The sequence below is a fragment of the Danio aesculapii genome, chromosome 4, assembly GCF_903798145.1.
Source record: "Danio aesculapii chromosome 4, fDanAes4.1, whole genome shotgun sequence".
Taxonomy (NCBI): Eukaryota; Metazoa; Chordata; class Actinopteri; order Cypriniformes; family Danionidae; genus Danio; species Danio aesculapii.
Window position 1 is genome coordinate 10,571,387 of NC_079438.1, and position 25,245 is coordinate 10,596,631.

The window sequence follows — 25,245 nt, forward strand, 5'->3', positions numbered from 1 at the left end:
AATAATTTAGCAGTGTATACAGCAGAATTGGTAGCGATATGGTTGGCTCTAAAGTGGGTTGAGGATAATAAACCAATTAAGGTAGTCATTGCGTCTGATTCAAGTTCAGCACTTATGAGTATAAAAACTGTAGTATCAGAGTCACGGCAGGACATCATTTATGAAATAGTGCAGATGGGAAATAATCTCATAAAATCAGGAGTTATCATATCATTGTTGTGGGTACCAGCACAAATAGGGGTCAGTGGGAATGAGATGGCAGACAAGTTGGCAAAACAGGCAGCACAGCAAACTACAATAGACATTAACATCAAATACAGCAAGTCGAAATCAAAAGTATTGTTAAAACTAAAGTATTGGGAAATGGCAACAGATATGGAATAATGGGAGTACAGGACGTCAATTACAACATACAGAACAAAGTTGGAAAAGGGAGGGAAACAAGGAAAAGCAAACAGGAAGAAGACAAGTTCACAAGAATGAGATTTAATCACACAGCACTCAATAGTACATTACATATGATCAATAAACATGCAGATGGGATGTGTGAATGTAATAACCAGGAGACTATAGAACATGTATTGATGCAATGCCCAATTTACCACACAGAAAGAAATATATTGTTCACACAGTTACAGGAAAAACAAGTGGAACCTAACATAGAGAATATCTTAAAGTTGAGCACGGGGGATGTGTGTTTTAGATATGTGGATAACTTTTAGAAAGACTCAGTGTTAGGTAATAGAATATAAATGTACTTATGGTCAAGGAAATGGGTATTTTTAGTTTGTTTTTTTTTTTTTTTTTGTTGTGTTGTTGGTGGGGTTTTTTGGGTTTTTTTTTATTTCAGGAAGGTTTTTTTGGTGGTATTTTTTTTTTGTTTTTTTTGAATGAGCTTTTCTTTTGTGCCGATTTGTTACACTATAAGGAATGCATAAGTTAGTCAACTCCTGATTCACACTCCAATCCAGATGGTGGCGGTAATGCTCCAAAAAGCTGGTTGCCAACCGCCAAACAACACACAAGAAGAAGAAGAAGAAGAAGAAGAGGAGGAGGAGGAGGTTATCCGGGTATGTGTTTGTTCTGTCTTCTCTGTGTTCAGTGTTTATACTGCTTCAGGTAAAATCACTCTAGTAAAATGTAACTCCGCAGGTGCTTTGATAACCCTGCAGCTGTTTGACTCTTCTCTGCTCTGTTTAGAGTGTTTGTGACGGATGTTTTTCACTGAACTCATGATCTGCCGCTCCTTCAGAAACGAAAGTGAAAGAGTTTAGTTGTGTCGCCATTTTAAACAGACAGAATCCACCATTTACAACGCAGAACAGCTTTAAATCCTTAATGTCTTGACAAAATCTGTAAGCTTTATGTGAATCTGGATGTTTGATTGTATTTTAATCCTAATCAAACGGATGAGGCTGTGATTCTTCATTAGTTTACTCGTGATGAGCTTCTGGATTTGAGTGTCTCAGCTGCTGATCTATTCCTGCATTCAGCTGAATTATGAAGGCTGATCACTGACTGGAGATCTGTGGTTGTTCATCAGTTTCTTCTAGAGTTTCTGCTGGAGATCAACTCTTCAGATCCATCATGGAGGACACACACACTTCTGGAGATCAGGATTTGTTTACAGGATGCAGGTATTAGGCCTACACATTACATTTCATATAATTATTTTTACAAGATCTTATATTTACTCTCTGTTAGTTGTGTTTTTAGTCTGTCAGAATTTTTAACACCACACATCAAGTTTTTTTTACAATAATCATGAAAATGATCCTAAAGTGCTGTTTAAAAAGTGTTTTAGTGAATAAATCTGGTGTGTTGACTGCAGTGTGTGCAGCGCTGAACTTTAATCTTCTCTGTTTTTAGCTCACCTAAGAGGAAGAGAGCAGAAGGAGAGCCCAGCTGTGTGTCTGTGAAGAGTGATGTGTCTATAGATCCACCAACAAATTTTAAGAGTGAAAACACAGGACCTGCTGTCAGGTAGATCATCTCTTTAATATCTGCAACTGATGAGTATTTTTATAATAAATGAATCAAGTAATTTGTGTTGTGGATCTGTTGGGTTTCAGATGTTAGATGATGTATCTGAGCTCTGCAGGATAGTGGTGGAAGATCTCCGGTTTAGACTTTAGGCCACAATTGATGGTATTAACAAACCAATCAGCGGTTTATTAATAGTTAGTGAGCTAGAAGGGGGGGTTAGGTTTTGGGTAGGGTTCGGGATACACAATAAGATCATACTGTATGACTACTAATGAGCAGTTAATATGTTAACATTACACAGATAATAAACCGGTAGGGCTGTGACGGTGGCAATTTTTTACTACCGCGGAGGTAAGTCACGAACAACCGCCGGTGTTGCGGTGGTGTTGTTTGGGGGGGGGTCTTTAATTACTAACACTCCCTTCGTTCCTACTTTCGGAACACAAATTTAGATATTTTACAAAATGAAAACGCAATTAAATGTTGAAATTGTGAAATTAAAGCAAGAGTGCAGAGATCTGGTCAAAGAAATTGTGGTTAAATTAATTTTAGCAGAGACCAACTGCCTTTGATTTTCACATTCGTTTTTCAGTTAGGGATTAGGTCTAATATTAGAGTAACCTAATAAAAAGTTTCGTTGGACACTGCAGAGTCTCACAGTAGTCTACACTATAATTAATATTATAATTTATATATTCATTATTATTAAAACTAAGCTATAAACACAAAACCCTTTTTAATGTGTGCTTTCATTTTGACATCGCTAACAGTTGTAATAAGAAACATCCCATTATGCAGCAGCAGTCTCAAGTTACGACACTTAAAAATGCCTTTTGAGTGTAAAGATGATCAGCCTGTGAAGTCAAGTTTACAGTGTCATAAATAAATAGGTATAGTGCATGAGTAAAGGGGATTTGCCGCATCAACCTCTCATATGCGCTGCATGTAGGCTGAATGATAATCTTTAAAAAATGTGCAATACAAAACTTTAAACATTCATGTTTTTTAAATAAAACAGAAAGAAATAAGGAGTAAAATATCATTTAAACCACTGGTCTGGTGCTGAAGCCATGATCCGTCTGCGTTAATAAATGGTATTGTTTCATAACCTCCATTGATGAAACCTAATAGCCAAACTGCATACTATTGTTACTATAAAGAGTATATTTCTGCCTTAAGTCAGTAACTTAGGCAGCAATGAAAGTAATAAATAAGTCAATAAATAGCCTAAATGAAATGAACAAGAGGACCGAAATCACCAAGTCCCCAAGTGCCCCCTTATGGCATTAAGATGCCCCCTCAGTTATGGCATTCTGGCACCGGGCCTTCTATAGCCATTCTTTATTGCTTGTAGCAGATGAAAACCTGGCTGGGGAGACGGCGATAACATGGATTATCTGTTCTTCAAAAAAGATCACGACATTGTGAAGGTGTTTATCATACAGCGCAGGTCGTGTTTATGATCATTAATATTAATAATTCTTCTCTCTATAGACTTTGTTTTTGGGCTTGTTCTTGTCAGCGCAAGATCAGTACGAATCAGATTATGAAGAATGATTAAGAGCTTGCATTTTCTTTATTGCATCTGTTCTTCAATGACAAAAGATCATTGTGAAGGCGTTTATCATACAACGCAGGTCGTGTTTATGATCCTTAATATTAACTAATCAATATTAATAACTCTTCTCTCTCTAGACTTTGTTTTAGGGCCGTTTCTTGTCGATGCTATATAGGTTTATCGCTTGTACGAAGAATGATTAAGAGCATTTTCTTTATTGCATCCTTTTCGCAAGTTATTTTATTTAGCTATTTATTTCTTTAAGTGGGGAGAACATTATTCACTGGCAAAAATGTTCCTCCCGTACCACCAACAAATAAAGTAGCCTACCTAAGTTAATTGACCTTTTATGTAAAAATTAAGGAGTAACTTATAACTTAATTAAATATGAATTAATAAAACATCCGTATAAACGTACGTCTTTATTTTTGAACTTTCGTTAATAAAACAACACAATACTGCTTCTAAATATTGTAGTTAAATATTTAATAACTTTAACTGAAACCGTATAATAATTAAACGTTACATTTTTAAGAACTTCACAAATAGTCTAAACGGCACTTTACTAATCAGTCGTAATATAAATAGTAGTAATTATAAGAAGTACAAAACTATTAGCCTACTAGTAACAATATAAGTCAGCGTAGGCTATCTCCACCTGTTGTTTTCTATTCATAAATTCTTTGCCAGAAAAATTAACATGTTGACTTTGTCCGGTTTAAGTGAAGACTTAATTGGGGTTATAATGTTTCCAGCAATACGCGTTCAGACGGTCTGCTTGTAGCACAAATGCACAGATGCTTTTTCACAACCGTCAAGAGTTTCTTGCTTCATTGTTCCGTTCTTAACTAAGTTAGCAAATATGTTGCTCCATTTCTCGTCAATGTCTTCCATTCATCACCTTCTCTTTTGTATCTGCTCATTTTTGGAAATGCCTCTGCGATACCTGGCTGACTAGCTGGGCGTTTGCGTTTAGAAGACAGGAGTTGATTATACGTGGCTTTGTTTTCCCCCTCGCCGCCGTCGATCGCCACTAACTTCCATACTTCAGGACCTGTAGAGCTGCGCATCGATGGATTTGCTCTTCAGTGTTTGGACTCTTATCAGTGAATATTAAACCACACTTTAACACGTTTTTTTAAAAACAAACCCTACAAAAAGCTTAATCTCAATTGCTTCACCTTTCACGGTCGGCATGAATCCAAAATGTTCCCAGATGTAAGATTTGGTTTTCAACAAGATTCATGGTTGAACTTGCTGAATCGCGTCTAATGTTATATTGTAACAGAAATGTAATACTTGGCAACGTAACGGTAATTTGTGTTTTAGAGTGCGTGACGTCACATACTACCGCCGGTGGCAATGGACAACTGCCGTAGCAACTGACCACTACGGTGATGCGGTTGTCACGGTGACCATCACAGCCCTGTAAGCCGGTAGTTAATAGTATGAATTGTGACCTAAACTAAAGAGTTCCTGATCTTCTGCCATAAAGGGCTTTTCCTGCACACTTTCCCCTGCTGTTTCTGTGATGTACTGATCAGCCATTCCTCTGATCTGAGTCTGTTTTCACTGAAGCGCAGTCATCATCAGTTGTGTTGGCCTCATTATGCTGCTGATCAACACATTTGGTGGCAGCAGTTTCTATAGTTGGTATTTCTCGAGTTCTCCTGCTCATTCAGTCATGATAGATGATGGTAAATGAACTGTTTGCTGCTGTCCTCGGAGTCTGGAGTGGAGCTCTGCAGACAAACCCCCAATGAGTGACCTTCTGAAGACTGAGTGTTGAGGAGGAGGATAAGGGGAGCTGCTGGAATAACAGTCAGCTGACTCAGTGCAGTTTATACTGCTGCTTATATAACCATGTTATGATGATTGACATGCCTGAATGATTAAGCTCCTCCCACACCTAAACTGTGGTTTTCATTCAGTAATTTGATGATTATTTTCAGCTCTAATCTGCTTTAATAGTGCTGCAGGTCTGTCAGGCTTTCTCTACTGGAAATGAGCCTTGATCTGTGTTTGCTGATATTTTTCACATTTCACATTCTTTAAAGTGATCAGTGTGTGTGTGGTGTTTAAAGTGATCAGTGTGTGTGTGGTGTTTAAAGTGATCATTGTGTGTGTGGTGTTTAAAGTGATCATTGTGTGTGTGGTGTTTAAAGTGATCAGTGTGTGTGGTGTTTAAAGTGATCAGTGTGTGTGGTGTTTAAAGTGATCAGTGTGTGGTGTTTAAAGTGATTAGTGTGTGTGTGTGTGTGTGTGTGGTGTTTAAAGTGATCAGTGTGTGTGGTGTTTAAAGTGATCAGTGTGTAGTGTTTAAAGTGATCAGTGTGTGTGTGTGGTGTTTAAAGTGATCAATGTGTGGTGTTTAAAGTGATCAGTGTGTGTGTGTGTGGTGTTTAAAGTGATCAGTGTGTATGTGGTGTTTAAAGTGATCAGTGTGTTTGGTATTTAAAGTGATCAGTGTTTGGTGTTTAAAGTGATCAGTGTGTGGTGTTTAAAGTAATCAGTGTGTGTGTGTGTGTGGTGTTTAAAGTGATCAGTGTGTAGTGTTTAAAGTCATCAGTGTGTGGTGTTTAAAGTGATCAGTGTGTGTGTGGTGTTTAAAGTGATCAGTGTGTGTGTGGTGTTTAAAGTGATCAGTGTGTGTGTGGTGTTTAAAGTGATCAGTGTGTGGTGTTTAAAGTGATCAGTGTGTGTGTGGTGTTTAAAGTGATCAGTGTGTGTGTGGTGTTTAAAGTGATCAGTGTGTGTGTGTGGTGTTTAAAGTGATCAGTGTGTGTGGTGTTTAAAGTGATCAGTGTGTGTGGTGTTTAAAGTGATCAGCGTGTGGTGTTTAAAGTGATCAGTGTGTGGTGTTTAAAGTGATCAGTGTGTGGTGTTTAAAGTGATCAGTGTGTGTGTGTGTGTGGTGTTTAAAGTGATCAGCGTGTGGTGTTTAAAGTGATCAGCGTGTGGTGTTTAAAGTGATCAGCGTGTGGTGTTTAAAGTGATCAGTGTGTGGTGTTTAAAGTGATCAGTGTGTGTGTGTGTGGTGTTTAAAGTGATCAGCGTGTGGTGTTTAAAGTGATCAGCGTGTGGTGTTTAAAGTGATCAGTGTGTGTGGTGTTTAAAGTGATCAGTGTGTGTGTGTGGTGTTTAAAGTGATCTGTGTGTGTGTGTGGTGTTTAAAGTGATCTGTGTGTGTGTGTGGTGTTTAAAGTGATCAGTGTGTGTGTGTGGTGTTTAAAGTGATCAGTGTGTGTGTGTGGTGTTTAAAGTGATCAGTGTGTGTGTGTGGTGTTTTAAAGTGATCAGTGTGTGTGTGTGGTGTTAAAGTGATCAGTGTGTGGTGTTTAAAGTGATCAGTGTGTGTGGTGTTTAAAGTGATCAGTGTGTGTGGTGTTTAAAGTGATCAGTGTGTGTGTGGTGTTTAAAGTGATCAGAGTGTGGTGTTTAAAGTGATCAGTGTGTGGTGTTTAAAGTGATCAGTGTTTGGTGTTCAAAGTGATCAGTGTGTGGTGTGGTGTTTAAAGTGATCAGTGTGTGTGGGTGTTTAAAGTGATCAGTGTGTGTGTGTGGTGTTTAAAGTGATCAGTGTGTGTGTGTGTGGTGTTTAAAGTGATCAGTGTTTGGTGTTTAAAGTGATCAGTGTGTGTGGTGTTTAAAGTGATCAGAGTGTGTGTGGTGTTTAAAGTGATCAGTGTGTGTGTGTGGTGTTTAAAGTGATCAGTGTGGTGTGTGTGGTGTTTAAAGGTGATCAGAGTGTGTGGGTGTTTAAAGTGATCAGAGTGTGTGTGGTGTTTAAAGTGATCAGTGTGTGTGTGTGGTTGTTAAAGTGATCAGTGTGTGTGTGTGTGGTGTTTAAAGGGATCAGTGTGTGTGTGGTGTTTAAAGGGATCAGTGTGTGTGTGTGTGTGGTGTTTAAAGTGATCAGTGTTTGGTGTTTAAAGTGATCAGTGTGTGTGGTGTTTAAAGTGATCAGAGTGTGTGTGGTGTTTAAAGTGATCAGTGTGTGTGTGTGGTGTTTAAAGTGATCAGTGTGTGTGTTTGGTGTTTAAAGTGATCAGAGTGTGTGGTGTTTAAAGTGATCAGTGTGTGTGTGGTGTTTAAAGTGATCAGTGTGTGTGTGGTGTTTAAAGTGATCAGTGTGTGTGTGTGGTGTTTAAAGGGATCAGTGTGTGTGTGGTGTTTAAAGGGATCAGTGTGTGTGTGGTGTTTAAAGGGATCAGTGTGTGTGTGGTGTTTAAAGTGATCAGTGTGTGGTGTTTAAAGTGATCAGTGTGTGTGTGTGGTGTTTAAAGTGATCAGTGTGTGTGTGGTGTTTTAAGTGATCAGTGTGTGTGTGGTGTTTTAAGTGATCAGTGTGTGTGTGGCGTTTTAAGTGATCAGTGTGTGTGTGTGGCGTTTTAAGTGATCAGTGTGTGTGTGTGGCGTTTTAAGTGATCAGTGTGTTTGTGGTGTTTAAAGTGATCAGTGTGTGTGTGTGGCGTTTTAAGTGATCAGTGTGTTTGTGGTGTTTAAAGTGATCAGTGTGTGTGTGGTGTTAAAGTGATCAGTGTGTGTGTGGTGTTTAAAGTGATCAGTGTGTGTGTGGTGTTTAAAGTGATCAGTGTGTGTGTGTGGTGTTTAAAGTGATCAGTGTGTGTGTGGTGTTTAAAGTGATCAGTGTGTGTGTGTGGTGTTTAAAGTGATCAGTGTGTGTGTGGCGTTTTAAGTGATCAGTGTGTTTGTGGTGTTTAAAGTGATCAGTGTGTGGTGTTTAAAGTGATTAGTGTGTGTGTGTGTGTGTGTGGTGTTTAAAGTGATCAGTGTGTGGTGTTTAAAGTGATCAGTGTGTAGTGTTTAAAGTGATCAGTGTGTGTGTGTGGTGTTTAAAGTGATCAATGTGTGGTGTTTAAAGTGATCAGTGTGTGTGTGTGTGGTGTTTTAAAGTGATCAGTGTGTATGTGGTGTTTAAAGTGATCAGTGTGTTTGGTATTTAAAGTGATCAGTGTTTGGTGTTTAAAGTGATCAGTGTGTGGTGTTTAAAGTAATCAGTGTGTGTGTGTGTGGTGTTTTAAAGTGATCAGTGTGTAGTGTTTAAAGTCATCAGTGTGTGGTGTTTAAAGTGATCAGTGTGTGTGTGGTGTTTAAAGTGATCAGTGTGTGTGTGGTGTTTAAAGTGATCAGTGTGTGTGTGGTGTTTAAAGTGATCAGTGTGTGGTGTTTAAAGTGATCAGTGTGTGTGTGGTGTTTAAAGTGATCAGTGTGTGTGTGGTGTTTTACAGTGATCAGTGTCGTGTGTGTGTGTGTTTAAAGTGATCAGTGTGTGTGGTGTTTAAAGTGATCAGTGTGTGGTGGTGTTTAAAGTGATCAGCGTGTGGTGTTTAAAGTGATCAGTGTGTGGTGTTTAAAGTGATCAGTGTGTGTGTGTGGTGTTTTAAGTGATCAGTGTGTGTGTGTGTGGTGTTTAAAGTGATCAGCGTGTGGTGTTTAAAGTGATCAGCGTGTGGTGTTTAAAGTGATCAGCGTGTGGTGTTTAAAGTGATCAGTGTGTGGTGTTTAAAGTGATCAGTGTGTGTGTGTGTGGTGTTTAAAGTGATCAGCGTGTGGTGTTTAAAGTGATCAGCGTGTGGTGTTTAAAGTGATCAGTGTGTGTGGTGTTTAAAGTGATCAGTGTGTGTGTGTGGTGTTTAAAGTGATCTGTGTGTGTGTGTGGTGTTTAAAGTGATCTGTGTGTGTGTGTGGTGTTTAAAGTGATCAGTGTGTGTGTGTGGTGTTTAAAGTGATCAGTGTGTGTGTGTGGTGTTTAAAGTGATCAGTGTGTGTGTGTGGTGTTTAAAGTGATCAGTGTGTGTGTGTGGTGTTTAAAGTGATCAGTGTGTGGTGTTTAAAGTGATCAGTGTGTGTGGTGTTTAAAGTGATCAGTGTGTGTGGTGTTTAAAGTGATCAGTGTGTGTGTGGTGTTTAAAGTGATCAGAGTGTGGTGTTTAAAGTGATCAGTGTGTGGTGTTTAAAGTGATCAGTGTTTGGTGTTCAAAGTGATCAGTGTGTGTGTGGTGTTCAAAGTGATCAGTGTGTGTGTGGTGTTCAAAGTGATCAGTGTGTGTGTGGTGTTTAAAGTGATCAGTGTGTGTGTGTGGTGTTTAAAGTGATCAGTGTTTGGTGTTTAAAGTGATCAGTGTGTGTGGTGTTTAAAGTGATCAGAGTGTGTGTGGTGTTTAAAGTGATCAGTGTGTGTGTGTGGTGTTTAAAGTGATCAGTGTGTGTGTTTGGTGTTTAAAGTGATCAGAGTGTGTTTGGTGTTTAAAGTGATCAGAGTGTGTGTGGTGTTTAAAGTGATCAGTGTGTGTGTGTGGTGTTTAAAGTGATCAGTGTGTGTGTGTGTGGTGTTTAAAGGGATCAGTGTGTGTGTGGTGTTTAAAGGGATCAGTGTGTGTGTGTGGTGTTTAAAGTGATCAGTGTTTGGTGTTTTAAAGTGATCAGTGTGTGTGGTGTTTTAAAGTGATCAGAGTGTGTGTGGTGTTTAAAGTGATCAGTGTGTGTGTGTGGTGTTTAAAGTGATCAGTGTGTGTGTTTGGTGTTTAAAGTGATCAGAGTGTGTGGTGTTTAAAGTGATCAGAGTGTGTGTGGTGTTTAAAGTGATCAGTGTGTGTGTGTGGTGTTTAAAGTGATCAGTGTGTGTGTGTGGTGTTTAAAGGGATCAGTGTGTGTGTGGTGTTTAAAGGGATCAGTGTGTGTGTGGTGTTTAAAGGGATCAGTGTGTGTGTGGTGTTTAAAGTGATCAGTGTGTGGTGTTTAAAGTGATCAGTGTGTGTGTGTGGTGTTTAAAGTGATCAGTGTGTGTGTGGTGTTTTAAGTGATCAGTGTGTGTGTGGTGTTTTAAGTGATCAGTGTGTGTGTGGCGTTTTAAGTGATCAGTGTGTTTGTGGTGTTTAAAGTGATCAGTGTGTGTGTGTGGCGTTTTAAGTGATCAGTGTGTTTGTGGTGTTTAAAGTGATCAGTGTGTGTGTGTGGCGTTTTAAGTGATCAGTGTGTTTGTGGTGTTTAAAGTGATCAGTGTGTGTGTGGTGTTTAAAGTGATCAGTGTGTGTGTGGTGTTTAAAGTGATCAGTGTGTGTGTGTGTGTGTGGTGTTTAAAGTGATCAGTGTGTGTGTGTGGTGTTTAAAGTGATCAGTGTGTGTGTGGTGTTTAAAGTGATCAGTGTGTGTGTGTGGTGTTTAAAGTGATCAGTGTGTGTGTGGCGTTTTAAGTGATCAGTGTGTTTGTGGTGTTTAAAGTGATCAGTGTGTGTTTGGTGTTTAAAGTGATCAGTGTGTGGTGTTTAAAGTGATCAGTGTGTGTGTGTGGTGTTTAAAGTGATCAGTGTGTAGTGTTTAAAGTCATCAGTGTGTGGTGTTAAAGTGATCAGTGTGTGTGTGGTGTTTAAAGTGATCAGTGTGTGTGTGGTGTTTAAAGTGATCAGTGTGTGTGTGGTGTTTAAAGTGATCAGTGTGTGGTGTTTAAAGTGATCAGTGTGTGTGTGGTGTTTAAAGTGATCAGTGTGTGTGTGGTGTTTAAAGTGATCAGTGTGTGTGTGGTGTTTAAAGTGATCAGTGTGTGTGGTGTTTAAAGTGATCAGTGTGTGGTGGTGTTTAAAGTGATCAGCGTGTGGTGTTTAAAGTGATCAGTGTGTGGTGTTTAAAGTGATCAGTGTGTGGTGTTTAAAGTGATCAGTGTGTGTGTGTGTGGTGTTTAAAGTGATCAGCGTGTGGTGTTTAAAGTGATCAGCGTGTGGTGTTTAAAGTGATCAGCGTGTGGTGTTTAAAGTGATCAGTGTGTGGTGTTTAAAGTGATCAGTGTGTGTGTGTGTGGTGTTTAAAGTGATCAGCGTGTGGTGTTTAAAGTGATCAGCGTGTGGTGTTTAAAGTGATCAGTGTGTGTGGTGTTTAAAGTGATCAGTGTGTGTGTGTGGTGTTTTAAAGTGATCTGTGTGTGTGTGTGGTGTTTAAAGTGATCTGTGTGTGTGTGTGGTGTTAAAGTGATCAGTGTGTGTGTGTGGTGTTTAAAGTGATCAGTGTGTGTGTGTGGTGTTTAAAGTGATCAGTGTGTGTGTGTGGTGTTTAAAGTGATCAGTGTGTGTGTGTGGTGTTTAAAGTGATCAGTGTGTGGTGTTTAAAGTGATCAGTGTGTGTGGTGTTTAAAGTGATCAGTGTGTGTGGTGTTTAAAGTGATCAGTGTGTGTGTGGTGTTTAAAGTGATCAGTGTGTGGTGTTTAAAGTGATCAGTGTGTGGTGTTTTAAAGTGATCAGTGTTTGGTGTTCAAAGTGATCAGTGTGTGTGTGGTGTTCAAAGTGATCAGTGTGTGTGTGGTGTTCAAAGTGATCAGTGTGTGTGTGGTGTTTAAAGTGATCAGTGTGTGTGTGTGGTGTTTAAAGTGATCAGTGTTTGGTGTTTAAAGTGATCAGTGTGTGTGGTGTTTAAAGTGATCAGAGTGTGTGTGGTGTTTAAAGTGATCAGTGTGTGTGTGTGGTGTTTAAAGTGATCAGTGTGTGTGTTTGGTGTTTAAAGTGATCAAAGTGTGTGGTGTTTAAAGTGATCAGAGTGTGTGTGGTGTTTAAAGTGATCAGTGTGTGTGTGTGGTGTTTAAAGTGATCAGTGTGTGTGTGTGGTGTTTAAAGGGATCAGTGTGTGTGTGGTGTTTAAAGGGATCAGTGTGTGTGTGTGGTGTTTAAAGTGATCAGTGTTTGGTGTTTAAAGTGATCAGTGTGTGTGGTGTTTAAAGTGATCAGAGTGTGTGTGGTGTTTAAAGTGATCAGTGTGTGTGTGTGGTGTTTAAAGTGATCAGTGTGTGTGTTTGGTGTTTAAAGTGATCAGAGTGTGTGGTGTTTAAAGTGATCAGAGTGTGTGTGGTGTTTAAAGTGATCAGTGTGTGTGTGTGGTGTTTAAAGTGATCAGTGTGTGTGTGTGGTGTTTAAAGGGATCAGTGTGTGTGTGGTGTTTAAAGGGATCAGTGTGTGTGTGGTGTTTAAAGGGATCAGTGTGTGTGTGGTGTTTAAAGTGATCAGTGTGTGGTGTTTAAAGTGATCAGTGTGTGTGTGTGGTGTTTAAAGTGATCAGTGTGTGTGTGGTGTTTTAAGTGATCAGTGTGTGTGTGGTGTTTTAAGTGATCAGTGTGTGTGTGGCGTTTTAAGTGATCAGTGTGTTTGTGGTGTTTAAAGTGATCAGTGTGTGTGTGTGGCGTTTTAAGTGATCAGTGTGTTTGTGGTGTTTAAAGTGATCAGTGTGTGTGTGTGGCGTTTTAAGTGATCAGTGTGTTTGTGGTGTTTAAAGTGATCAGTGTGTGTATGGTGTTTAAAGTGATCAGTGTGTGTGTGGTGTTTAAAGTGATCAGTGTGTGTGTGTGTGTGTGGTGTTTAAAGTGATCAGTGTGTGTGTGTGGTGTTTAAAGTGATCAGTGTGTGTGTGGTGTTTAAAGTGATCAGTGTGTGTGTGTGGTGTTTAAAGTGATCAGTGTGTGTGTGGCGTTTTAAGTGATCAGTGTGTTTGTGGTGTTTAAAGTGATCAGTGTGTGTTTGGTGTTTAAAGTGATCAGTGTGTGGTGTTTAAAGTGATCAGTGTGTGTGTGTGGTGTTTAAAGTGATCAGTGTGTGGTGTTTAAAGTGATCAGTGTGTGTGTGTGGTGTTTAAAGTGATCAGCGTGTGTGTTTAAATTAAATCTGTGTATTGTGTCTCAGCTGTTTTAGAGAAAACACGCATGGCTTTACTAGAGGATCTGTACACTCGCACTCATTGATTCTTTGTGTTGTTGTTGTTCCTGCAGTGTGGATAGAGAAGATCAGACTGGAGACCTGCAGCAGGATTCAGTCCAACCAGAACATGATGAACTCCAGAGAGTCAAAGAGCAGCACAAAACCAGCATGAAGAACAGGTATGAGAGATTATTTGAGGGAATCAACCATCAAGAGACTCAAACCCTCCTAAACAGGATCTACACACAGCTCTACATCATAGAAGGAGAGAGTGAAGGAGTGAATGAAGAACATGAGGTTTTACAGATGGAGAAAACAGCCAGAACAAAACCCTCACAACACACTCCAGTCTACTGCAATGACATCTTTAAAGCCTCAGCTGGAGCAGGACATGAGGAGAAGATCAAGAAGGAGAAAGCCCAGATCAAGACTGTTCTCACTAAAGGCATCGCTGGAATCGGGAAAACCGTCTCTGTGCAGAAGTTCATTCTGGACTGGGCCGAGGGAAAAGACAATCAGGATGTAGATTTCATGTTTGTGCTTCCATTTCGAGAGCTGAACTTGATCAGAGATCATCAGTACAGTTTTCACAGACTTCTGCTGGACTTTCATCCTGAACTTGAAGATCTGGAGCCCAAGATTTATGAGCAGTGTAGAGTTGTGTTCATCTTTGATGGTCTGGATGAAAGCAGAATCACACTCAACTTTTCAGATGAGGAGAAAGTTTGTGCTGTGACTGAATCTTCATCAGTGGCTGTGTTGATGTGGAGCCTCCTGAAAGGAGATCTGCTTCCCTCTGCTCTCATCTGGATCACCTCCAGACCAGCAGCAGCCCATCAGATCCCCTCCAGATACATCAACCGTCTGACAGAAATTCAGGGATTCACTGAGCCTCAGAAGGAGGAATATTTCAGGAAGAGAATCAGCGACGAGCATCAAGCCAGCAGAATCATCTCCCACATCAGAAGAGCAAGAAGCCTCCAGATCATGTGCCACATACCCGTCTTCTGCTGGATCTCCTCCACTGTGCTTCAGAAGCTCCTGGAAGAAGATCTGAGAGCAGAAATCCCCCAAACTCTGACTGAGATGTACATCCACTTCCTGCTGATTCAGATCAACACAAGGAAGCAGAAGTATGAAAAGAGAGATCCAGAGAAACTCCTGCAGTCCAGCAGAGGAGTGATCCTCAAACTTAAAGTGGCTTTCAGACAGCTGATTCAGATCAACATGAGGAAGCAGAAGTATGAAGAGAGAGATCCAGAGAAACTCCTGCAGTCCAGCAGAGGAGTGATCCTCAAACTTGCTGAAGTTGCTTTCAGACAGCTGATGAAGGGCAATGTGATGTTCTATGAGGAGGACCTGATTGAGAGCGGCATAGACGTCACTGACGCCTCAGTGTATTCTGGGATCTGCACTGAGATCTTCAAGGAGGAATCTGTGATTCATCAGAGGAAAGTCTACAGCTTCATCCATCTCAGCTTTCAGGAGTTTCTGGCTGCTTTCTTTTTGTTTTACTGCCATTTAACAAAGAAGAGAGAACCGCTGGAGTTGATTTATGAGAGAAAATATTCATATAATCAACATCTACAGGCCAGCTCTGAGAACTCTCTGTATAATCTGCTCAGATCAGCAGTAGATAAAGCTGTCAGGAGTAGTAATGGTCATCTGGATCTGTTCCTGCGGTTCCTGCTGGGCGTCTCACTGGAGTCCAATCAGAGACTCTTCCAGGATCTGCTGACACACACAGAGGAGAGCTCAGAGAGCATCAGGAGAATCACACAGTACATTAAAGACCAGATCAAGACAGATGCCCGACTCTCAGCTGACAGATCCATCAATCTGTTCCTCTGTCTGCTGGAGGTGAAAGATCAGACTCTGGCCAGAGAGTTTCAGAAGTTTGTGAAATCAGACAAACACTCAGAGGAGGAACTCTCTCCTGCTCACTGCTCAACAATCTCCTACATGATTGAGATGTCAGAGGAGCCGCTGGATGAGTTTGACTCTAATAAATTCAACACATCAGATGAGGGAAGACGGAGACTGATACCAGCTGTGAGAAACTGCAGAAGAGCTCTGTGAGTATTCATTCATTGATCACAGAAGACACACATCAGTCTGCACTGAAGACTCAGATCAGTTTAGTGAATCACTGCCCTGCTTTAACAGAGAATCTTTAGCTGGCCATATCGTCCCCCTGTGAGATCGCTGATACACCATATTACTGCATGGGGACGCGGCAGTGTTCTGTTTCCTTATTTGCTCATTCATTTCATCATTTCTAAACGTATTTAACAAACTTTTCTTGACTTTTAACTCACACAAACAACATTTGTACTTATTTAATAATCTACTTCATTTGCTTTACATTTTATCCTGGAAAATAACTCAAATCCCTGTAAATCCCTGTGCTCCTCCAGCTAAATAGGACATTTGTTGATGTGTATTTGCTCAAATCTAACACAGTGTTGCTCTTGGATAATTGTGTTAGTTTTCTGATCAGAGAAATAGTGTAGTTTTAGACACAGTATTGCCGTCTCGCTGCAGACATGCCTCTAATATTACATTTACTGTAGGCCTAAACACTAAACTTTACACTGAGCTCAATAAAATGCTCTTTGATTAGTTATTAATAATCTGTTCAATCATTCATTAAGTCATATGAATGGGGAAATACAGGTTTACTTTAGTTTAATGTAGTTTAAAGCAATAAATAAATAATAAGAAGATATGTTTAAATGAAATAAATAGACTTGTTGAATGAGGGTTATATGAGGGCCCAATGTTCACTGGTGGGGGTTACAGCCCAACACCATGGTACAACACCATGAGGTAGCCTGACTGCCATTAGGTACTGAGATGACATCCTCAAACCCCTTGTGGGACAATATACGGTGTGGTTGGTGCTGGATTCCTCCTAATGCTAATGCTGGACCTCATGTGTCTGGAGTGTGTCAGCAAAGCCTGCAATTCACTACAGTTTTGAGTGTGACTCCAAATCCAGACCTCCATGGGTTAATACATTTGATTTCCAGTGATCATGTCTGTGTGATTTTGTTGTCAGCACATTCAACTGTGTGAAGAACAAAGTATTTAATAAGAATATTTCATTCATTCAGATCTAGGATGTGTTATTTTAGTGTTCCCTTTATTTTTTGAGCAGTGTGTATATATATATATATATATATATATATATATATATATATATATATATATATATATATATATATATATATATATATATATATAGTTTATTTTCAATGTTACTTTTATCAGTGTAGACTGGACTCATGAACACTCAACAGTGCTCATTTCTTACTGCTGATTTTGTTGTCCTTTGTCCTCTACACAGGCTACAGGGCTGTAATCTCACTGTTCAGTGCTGTGAGAGTTTGTCTTCAGCTCTACAATCCTCAAACTGTGTCCTGAGAGAGCTGGACCTGAGTAACAATGACCTGCAGGATTCAGGAGTGAAGCTTCTCTCTGATGGACTGAAGAGTCAACACTGTAAACTGGAGACACTGAGGTAAATGATTCTCCACTCAACAACTTAACAGTGTTTTGATTTAGATGGAAATGTCCAGATATATTTAAGAGCATCAGTGGAGAAACTGCAAAATGCTGCTTTTTAAAGGAAAGTTGCTCTTTTTCTTAAACAGTTCAGGAAATCAGTGTATTTTAAAGATTATTTTAATTAATTAGCTCTAAAATCTTTATTGATATTTTATATTTTTAATGATTATATTTATAGTTTATCTTTGAATTGGTTTATTGGAGCAGGTTTGACAGGCTCTGATCATTTGCATTTTGCAGGTTCATCAATATATAAAGTCTCGTGGCCCTCTTATCTAAACTGAAATTGATCAGTTTTCTTACATTTCAAAATGTTCAAGAATATATTAGATGACATTAAATATTCAGTTTTATTTAATAACAGTTGTCTGTAATAATTCTAATTTACACAGATTCCAATAGTGTGGTCATATCATTAACCTCATAGTTTGTTTTTACATCAGATGAATGACTAAAATCACACTGTTAATGTAATCTGTGCTCTTCTTTCTCAGATTGGTCATGTGTAATCTCACTGTTCAGTGCTGTGAGAGTTTGTCTTCAGCTCTACAATCCTCAAACTGTGTCCTGAGAGAGCTGGACCTGAGTAACAATGACCTGCAGGATTCAGGAGTGCAGCTTCTCTCTGATGGACTGAAGAGTCAACACTGTAAACTGGAGATACTGAGGTAAATGATTCTCCACTCTACAGCGACTACAACAAGATGGTTTCATATTGGGTTACCAAATGTGGAGCCTCTTTCAGTGGATTGGCAGAAGAAGAAACAAAACATTAACAGGGATGTGATTTCAATCGTAACCATACTAATGTATGTTTATCTGTAAATATATTTAAAAACATTAGTTAGTATATTACAAAATGTTGCACTTTCAGAGCTTCTCTTTTTCCAATATACCCAAATATGATTAAGAGTTAAAGGAATCCCTTTATTTTAAAGATCATCTGAATTCAATTATTTATTCATATTTTATTTTTGGGTCATGAATATTGAGGTGTTTCTCACCTGACAGAATAAAAGTCCCCTGATGGTCTATCAGTGTGAATGTGACTGTCAGGCTGGTGAAAGAGACATTAAGAGAGTGGGTTTGTGTTTGTTTGAGTTTATTTACATCATTGTCCACAATATAATATACAAATGAAGATCAGGTCATTTTCTATTGCCCTTTATACAATAAAGTTTGATCTACAAGCTGAAGTTTGTGACTGTCAGGGCTGTAGTACTCGAGTGCGGACTCAAGACGTTTCTTTCTGTAGTCTAGGACTCGCTAATATTCAGACATGAACTTGGTCCAGCAATAGCCATTGGTTGAGTGTGTTTGTCTGGAAACATCACTGCTAAATCCACTGTGAGTCTAGAATGGATATTGACACTCTCGTGTGATACGCTTGTCTGCGGCTGCGTCATATTGCTCCTCCTCCATATGAGTGCCCTGTTCAAGTGCGCATCAGTCACTGTGGGACACCGCTCTATTTCTTAATACTCCTGGCTGCTAAAGCTAAACTAATGGAGGTGATGTTTAGCTGAGAGCTATCTGACGGTAACTGCTAGCATGTTCCATCCTAAACATAAGAGTTAGCATTTGCACTGGTTAGAAAGCAGTGAAAGTAATATAATGTATGTCTGATATCTGCAAATTTAGGGAGTATCGACACCTGATTAGGGCTGGGCCATGTGTGTTTGATTATATAAGGTTAGATTAGATTAGATAATCAACATTATTGGGGAGAGATCATATACTGAAGTTATCAAGATATTATTAAAGGTGATTATTAATAAATATTGTCTGACATCACCCAGCCCTACACCTGATTAGACATTTCAGACCTCTGTAACATTTGAGTACATGTCTTACAGTCATACAACCAGCTGTAATCATGCATCTAGCTGTCGATCATCTACAAAACACACTTATAATCTTTTAAAATCAACTCAAATCACATTAAGAGGATACATTATTGAAAATATTGCACAATTAAAAGCTCAAAAGAGTGTAAAGAAGACGATCACTTATTTCCATTGATGATTTTAGCACACATCAACACTCTAAAAGGTGTGTGTTATCTCTGACACTAGATGAACACTGCTCAGCTGGATTTATCTTGGGGCTTGATCAATAAGGAGAGCTGATCAGGATGTGTGTGTGTGTGTGTGTGTGTGTGTGTGTGTGTGTGTGTGTGTGTGTGTGTGTGTGTGTGCGTGTGTGCGTGTGTGTGTGTGTGTGTGTGTGTGTGTGTTCATCACTGCTGTTGACATGAGCAGAAACAGCAGTCAGCATCTTCACAACACAAAGAGATGTGTGATTGTCCAACTGTGTGATGTGGACTATTGCTGTGTTTGTAGATTGTCTGGCTGTATGGTGACAGAGGAAGGCTGTGGTTTTCTGTCTTCAGCTCTGACTTCAAACCCCTCACACCTGAGAGAGCTGGATCTGAGCTACAATCATCCAGGAGATTCAGGAGTCAAGCTGCTCTCTGAAGAACTGGCGGATCCAAACTACACACTGGACAAACTCAAGTATGTGGAGCATCACTGGCCTTGTGCTTTTCCACTGAATGGCTTTAAAAAGACACTAGAAAGCTCTTTTCTGATCTTCAGTTTTCTGTGAGGGTTATGGGGTGAGGACAGACAGAAGATACAGCTTGTAGAGTATTCCAGTCATGTCTATGAAGAGCAATTCATTGAGTGTGAAATGAATCTCCTCTGTAAATGTTGGAGTGTATTGGCTCAGTTGTGACATTAAGCGGGACACACTGTACAGTTTCAGCATTTGAGCTGAGCAGAGAAACTTCTTCCTCCATTTGTGCTGAAGAATCCTCCAATATCAGGTCAGGAATAGGGTTGGGGATTGAAGATGGATTCAGATTCTGGAATCAGACACTTGGATTAATGTTCAGACTCTTGTTCTAAAATCAACATCTGGATTCCTCTTTGTGCACACATGTGTATTTTTCACTTGCTAATCTGTCAGGAACTTGGGCGCTGGCGAGCAGCTTTAATAATCTGAACATAGTTTAGAGATGGACTGCAACATGTGCTCAAAGGCTGCATGTGCTGAAGAACGATGGCAAAGCTAAGTGTGATCACTGTAATAAATGAATGTTGCAGCAGGGTGTCTCCATCAACATGAGCAGTATCTGCGCTCGCTTCACCAACAGCAGAGGAAAAGAACGCACTGTGTTAGATTCATTGTGCATCCCGGCTGGAACCAACAAGTGTTGTGTGTTTTAGCTGAAGAGTTTGGAGCGTGTAGCTGAGCAGCTCAGTGCTAGCTTTAGCTTATTAGCTGAGGGGGAAAATAAACAGCTCATTCTCTCCATCTGTGTGTGTTTACAGTCTGGATCATGGAGGAGACGCGAGGATTTCAGCAGGACCACGCAAATGTAGGACTACACACACACGCACACACACACACACATACACATGAGGATTACAGCAGGACCACGCAAATGTAGGACTACACACACACACACACTCACTCCCACGCATGCACACACACGCACATACATACACACGCGCACACACACACACACACACACACACACTCTCTCTCACACTCACACACACACACACACAAACACATACTCACTCACTTGCACACATGCACATACGCACACACACACACACACACACACACACACACACATTCGCTCGCATGCACACTCACGCATACACACACACACACGCACACAAACAAACATGTACATACACACTCTCACACACATACAGAGACACACACACACAGATGCGCATACACGCAAACGCTCTCTCTCTCTCTCACACACTCACACAGCTGTGGTTATGCACACACTCCCTCTCTTTCAGACAAACACATAGACACACACACACACACACACACACACACAGCGGTGGTTATAAATGTGTGTGTTCTTGTGTTCAGATGTCTGTTTCCTCACACTGGATCCAAACACAGCACACACTCGTCTCATTCTGTCTGAGGAGAACAGAGAGGTGAAGAGTGTGTCAGAGGATCAGCCGTATCCTGATCATCCAGACAGATTTGATGTTTATCCTCAGGTGTTGTGCAGAGAGAGTGTGTGTGGACGCTGTTACTGGGAGACTGACTGCAGTGGAGATGATGTGTGGATATCAGTGTCATATAAGAGCATCAGGAGGAAGGGAGATGGTGATGAGTGTTTGTTTGGATATAATGCTCAGTCCTGGTGTTTGCTCTGCTTTTCCTCCAGATTCTCATTCAGACACAATAACACACACACTCGTCTCCCAGTGAAGCCGCTCAGCAGGAGAATAGGAGTGTTTGTGGATCACAGTGCAGGAACTCTGATCTTCTACAACATCTATAGAGACACAATGAGCCTCATCCACTCAGTCCAGACCACATTCACTGAGCCGCTCTGGCCTGGGTTTGGGCTTTATTATGGATCATCAGTGAAACTGAGCTGAAGACTGACGAGAGATTTACCCACAATCCTCTACAGGAGCTGTGTGTGTGTGTGTGTGAGAGAGTGTGTGTGAGAAAGAGAGTGTGTGCGTGTGTGTGTGTGTTTATCTGTGCGTGTGCGTGTGTGTGTAAGAGAGAGAGAGACTGTGTGTGTGTGTTTATCTGTGCTCTTCTGTGTGTGTGCGTGTGCGTGTGTGTGTGTGTTTATCTGTGCTCTTCTGTCTCATTTGAAATGTAGTTTATATTGTCACATCATTGATCTTTACTACAGTGTTTTACAGACGCTAGGACACATTGTATAATATTCAAGTCACTTCTGCAGAAGTCTTGACACAGTAAGCACAACAGAAATCTCTGTGGGCTAAACTGAGGATCAATTCTCGTTTTGGCTCAAATGTATTGGATGACTGCATCTGTCTAATTTGCTCTACTCTTTTCTCAGTCAGACAAAACAACTGGCAAATCTGTGTGTACATCCAGGACATTTAGCACATGCTGACATACTGTTTTCAAAACTGTTCAAAACAACAGCGTGATGCAAAACTGCAGAAGACAGCAACATTCAACAGCAATATTATATTGAAACATATCTAAAAATGCAGTTTAACCACCCTTAATATTGGATCTGTATCAGTGGATGGTGTGTAGACAAACTCTTGTATTTTAGAATGACTTTTTCTAATTGAAAAGTAAATAAAGGACATAAACTATTGAAGGATTCTGCATCGTGTCTGATTCATTCCAGTAACATATATCACGGTTATAAACAGAGATGGGTCCTTGTTTTACACAAGAAAACACTGCGTAACGCTGCATGTTGTTAGTGTTTTAGCTCATTGTTTTGTGGGTGATAAAGTGTGTTTGCTGGCTGTCAACCTTTGCTGGTGTTCTGGAAGAATGAGTTTATTTGAGAGCTGAATCAAGTGTTTTGGTAGCTGTAGTCCATTTTGAATGTGAAAAGTCGGTTAGGGGAACTGTGGGAAGAGTTCAGCAAAAGTGACCTAAGTATTGAGAAATGTGTCCTAGCGTCTGTATAAAACTGTAAGTGTCCTCCAGGACCCTGATGTGTTCAGATCAGCCCATTCTTGTCTACAGATTTATATTCTTCATTGTTTCTCTGTTGTTTCAGCACAAATAATAAAAGTCAATGTCAAATCCACTGATGATGTTAGAATGTGATGATGAACATGGAAATGTCTGAATCCTGTCTGAATCTCTGTCAAATATTGAATCAACTGTAGAGAAATCCAGCAGGTCAATGAATAAAGGAGAAATGAAGTGTGACGTTTGTTTCTGCTCTTCTGATCTTCGTATTATTCATTATTTGACTTGAACTGAACAATAAAAACACATTTATTCCAGTATTTATTGATCTGTTAATGTTAGTTGAGGAGAATAAAGTTGTTCTCTGTTAGTTCTTGTTGACTCTCAGTGCATTAACTGATGTTCACAAGCACAACTGTGGATTAATAATGCTTCAGCAAATGTCTGATGACTGATTCACTTATTAGGAGTCATTTACTATGATTAATAAATGATGTTCAAGATTGGTTCATTGTTAGTCCACATTATTAAATAAAGTAACTAACATTAACTAACGGCACCTTAATGTAAAGTTTGATCATCATAAGACACACAAATACACCGTCAGTAGAGTTAAATCCATCCATCACATGTTGAGTTTTCTCCATCATTAACACACGTCTTCTCCGTCTCCTCCTTCTGTCTTCATCACACACAGATTGATTTATCTCAAGTGTTTATTTCTTTTCATTTTGAATATTATGGCTCACAGCTAATGAAGCTCTACAATTCAGAATCTCAGAGAATTTGAATATTCTTAATAGCTGATTTTAACACATGTTGGACTGTTGAACATTATGAACATGTAAAGCACTCATTTCTTGGTCGGGGCTGTTTTTGCATGATTTACTCCAGCATTGTGACGTGGCATGGGGTGATCAGTCCCCATATGAAAAAAAAACTGCATGATTCATATACAGCAACCATGTATCTTCCTTATATAAACCACAGAATTTCCTTATATGTTTCATGCAAGTTTATTACATTACCGATTATGGCCACTTTCATACTAAAAAGCACACATAAAATTTGTAGGGAAATTTTGGGCCCTATAATAATGTTATATAAAGTCTTATATGAGTTTTACATGACAACAGTGTGTTAACACATATGGCATTAGTAAGAAAAATGTTTGAAATTACAGATATTCATATAGAAATCATATAAGTTTTTATATTGAATCCAATCAAAATGTTATAGGATTTACTTGCATTTTGTGACTTTTTTTTCATATGTATTACATATTTTTTTAGTGGGAAAATTATGTGCAAGCTTTATTATTTTTTAAATAATTCCTTATATACAGCAAAACAAATGTACATATAATTTTCATATGTGAAAATTAAGATATTTCTGCATCTAGTAATCAAATATGATTTCAGTCAATGACACACACATTTGCAATGTAACAATTTTATTTTAATTCTATGACAATGAAATTATTTTCCACATGCAGTTATTTAGGATGATAGCAAACCAATGAACAATTTCTTTGCATAAACAATACACAAAGCAAAAAGAATATTTGGTCATTACAATCAATCATCAAACAGCATTAGGGTTTCTGGATGTTTTTGTGTTTTCTTTTTACATCTAATTTCAGTAAGTTTGGCATTGATGGCTGCACCAATGCTGGAGGGCATCACATGAGGCTACCTCTGCAATGTTGCTCCTGGGAGACAAATGAATGAAAGACAAAAGATTGCTCTTGTTAGAAAACAAGGTGGCCCACTGATAATCACTACATATTAAGTTAGATCACTCAACATCAGTGGAAACCAAAATTTATATTTAATTATGATTACAATGTTCCAGTAATTTGAAACTTACTGTAGATGCCATCTACTTTGCTTATGTCAAGAGCTTGACGTTCTAGCCCAGATTCCCTGGATTTTCCCTGAAGATTGCTCACAAGGAGCCCATCAGTTGGGAACACTGCTGTCAGGAGTGTTCTCACAAAAGTTTGCATTCTGAGCCACAGCCCATGCCAGTTTGTCGATGAATACATTTAATCCTAGAGAAATTTCATCCTGTTTTAGGAAAATTACAAAAATTATATATTATGCAGTGTTGCCAAGGCCTGTAATAGCTTTATACAACTTATAACCAAATGGTTCATTTAAAAGTGCAGTATTCACTGACTAAATATAGTACATTACCTGTTTAGTGGATAATGTTTTCGTTGAAGGGAGGGTTGTGGGGCAGGGCTTTGGGGAGGGCTGTGGCAAACATGGTCCACCTTCAGTCAAAGCAGACCAATGATGTTGATGAAAAGGGAGAACTCAGAGCCGCCTTCACTTCAGTGATCAGATTTGGTAGCTCTAGGAACAAATATATTTTTTTAAATTTAAAATACAATTAAACAATCCTACAACAACTTACATACACAACCACCTCCTATGTGTATGGCATGCAAACTGATTAATTTGGCGCCAGTCGTAAATTAAAAAAAAAGCCGTGTAATAAAAGTTGGGTAAGTTTAAGGTTTATTGTCATATACTTGATAAAATACATTTACCAATTATTATTATTATTATCATTACCAGGTTTTTTTAAAGTATTCTTTCAAATTTATTTACCAAATTTAATCATATAAAAACAAAACAAAATGACAGTTATACAATAATTTAAATGTCTAAACTGCAAAGACAGTAAAAATTACTGATTGTATGATTCACCACAACAATGTAAAGTAGTTGCAAGACATGCCTTTTCTGAGTATTGTTCTCAATTTTTCATTGTCCTTTCCCAGTTTTTTTCTGTGTCTGTGAAGGTTGTCTCGATACTCATCAACAATCATTTTGGGTGACATTTCCCTGTGGTTTTGAAATCACTGTCCTTTTCCTGTGGGTCTGTCAAGAAAGAAGAAAGCTGTTAGGATTTCTTGACCTAACATGAATCCAGTGCAAGTGTATTAAAAATCTTTTCCA

General features: G+C 39.3%; 1 protein-coding gene and 1 long non-coding RNA gene across 3 annotated transcripts; one reads left to right on the forward strand and one right to left on the reverse strand.

The window, feature by feature from the left end:
- Positions 1–1,015: 1,015 nt before the first annotated feature.
- On the forward strand, positions 1,016–22,516 carry LOC130222041 (NACHT, LRR and PYD domains-containing protein 12-like). 2 transcript variants are annotated; one of them, XM_056454663.1, is made up of 9 exons: positions 1,016–1,070; positions 1,544–1,637; positions 1,870–1,983; positions 13,312–15,315; positions 16,590–16,763; positions 17,305–17,478; positions 19,153–19,326; positions 20,146–20,192; positions 20,711–22,516. In XM_056454663.1, exons 2-9 carry the CDS (start codon positions 1,588–1,590, stop codon positions 21,232–21,234), a joined length of 3,261 nt encoding a protein of 1,086 aa, XP_056310638.1. In that variant the 5' UTR covers positions 1,016–1,070; positions 1,544–1,587; the 3' UTR covers positions 21,235–22,516. The 2 variants fall into 2 exon arrangements, with proteins under 2 accessions (XP_056310638.1, XP_056310637.1); XM_056454662.1 differs by lacking the exon at positions 17,305–17,478 and having other exon boundaries at positions 1,037–1,070.
- Positions 22,517–23,738: 1,222 nt separating this feature from the next.
- On the reverse strand, positions 23,739–24,632 carry LOC130222242 (uncharacterized). Its single transcript, XR_008836366.1, has 3 exons — positions 24,475–24,632; positions 24,146–24,345; positions 23,739–23,987 (listed from the first exon to the last, which is right to left on the reverse strand). It is a non-coding gene; the product is annotated as an uncharacterized LOC130222242 (long non-coding RNA).
- Positions 24,633–25,245: the final 613 nt, after the last annotated feature.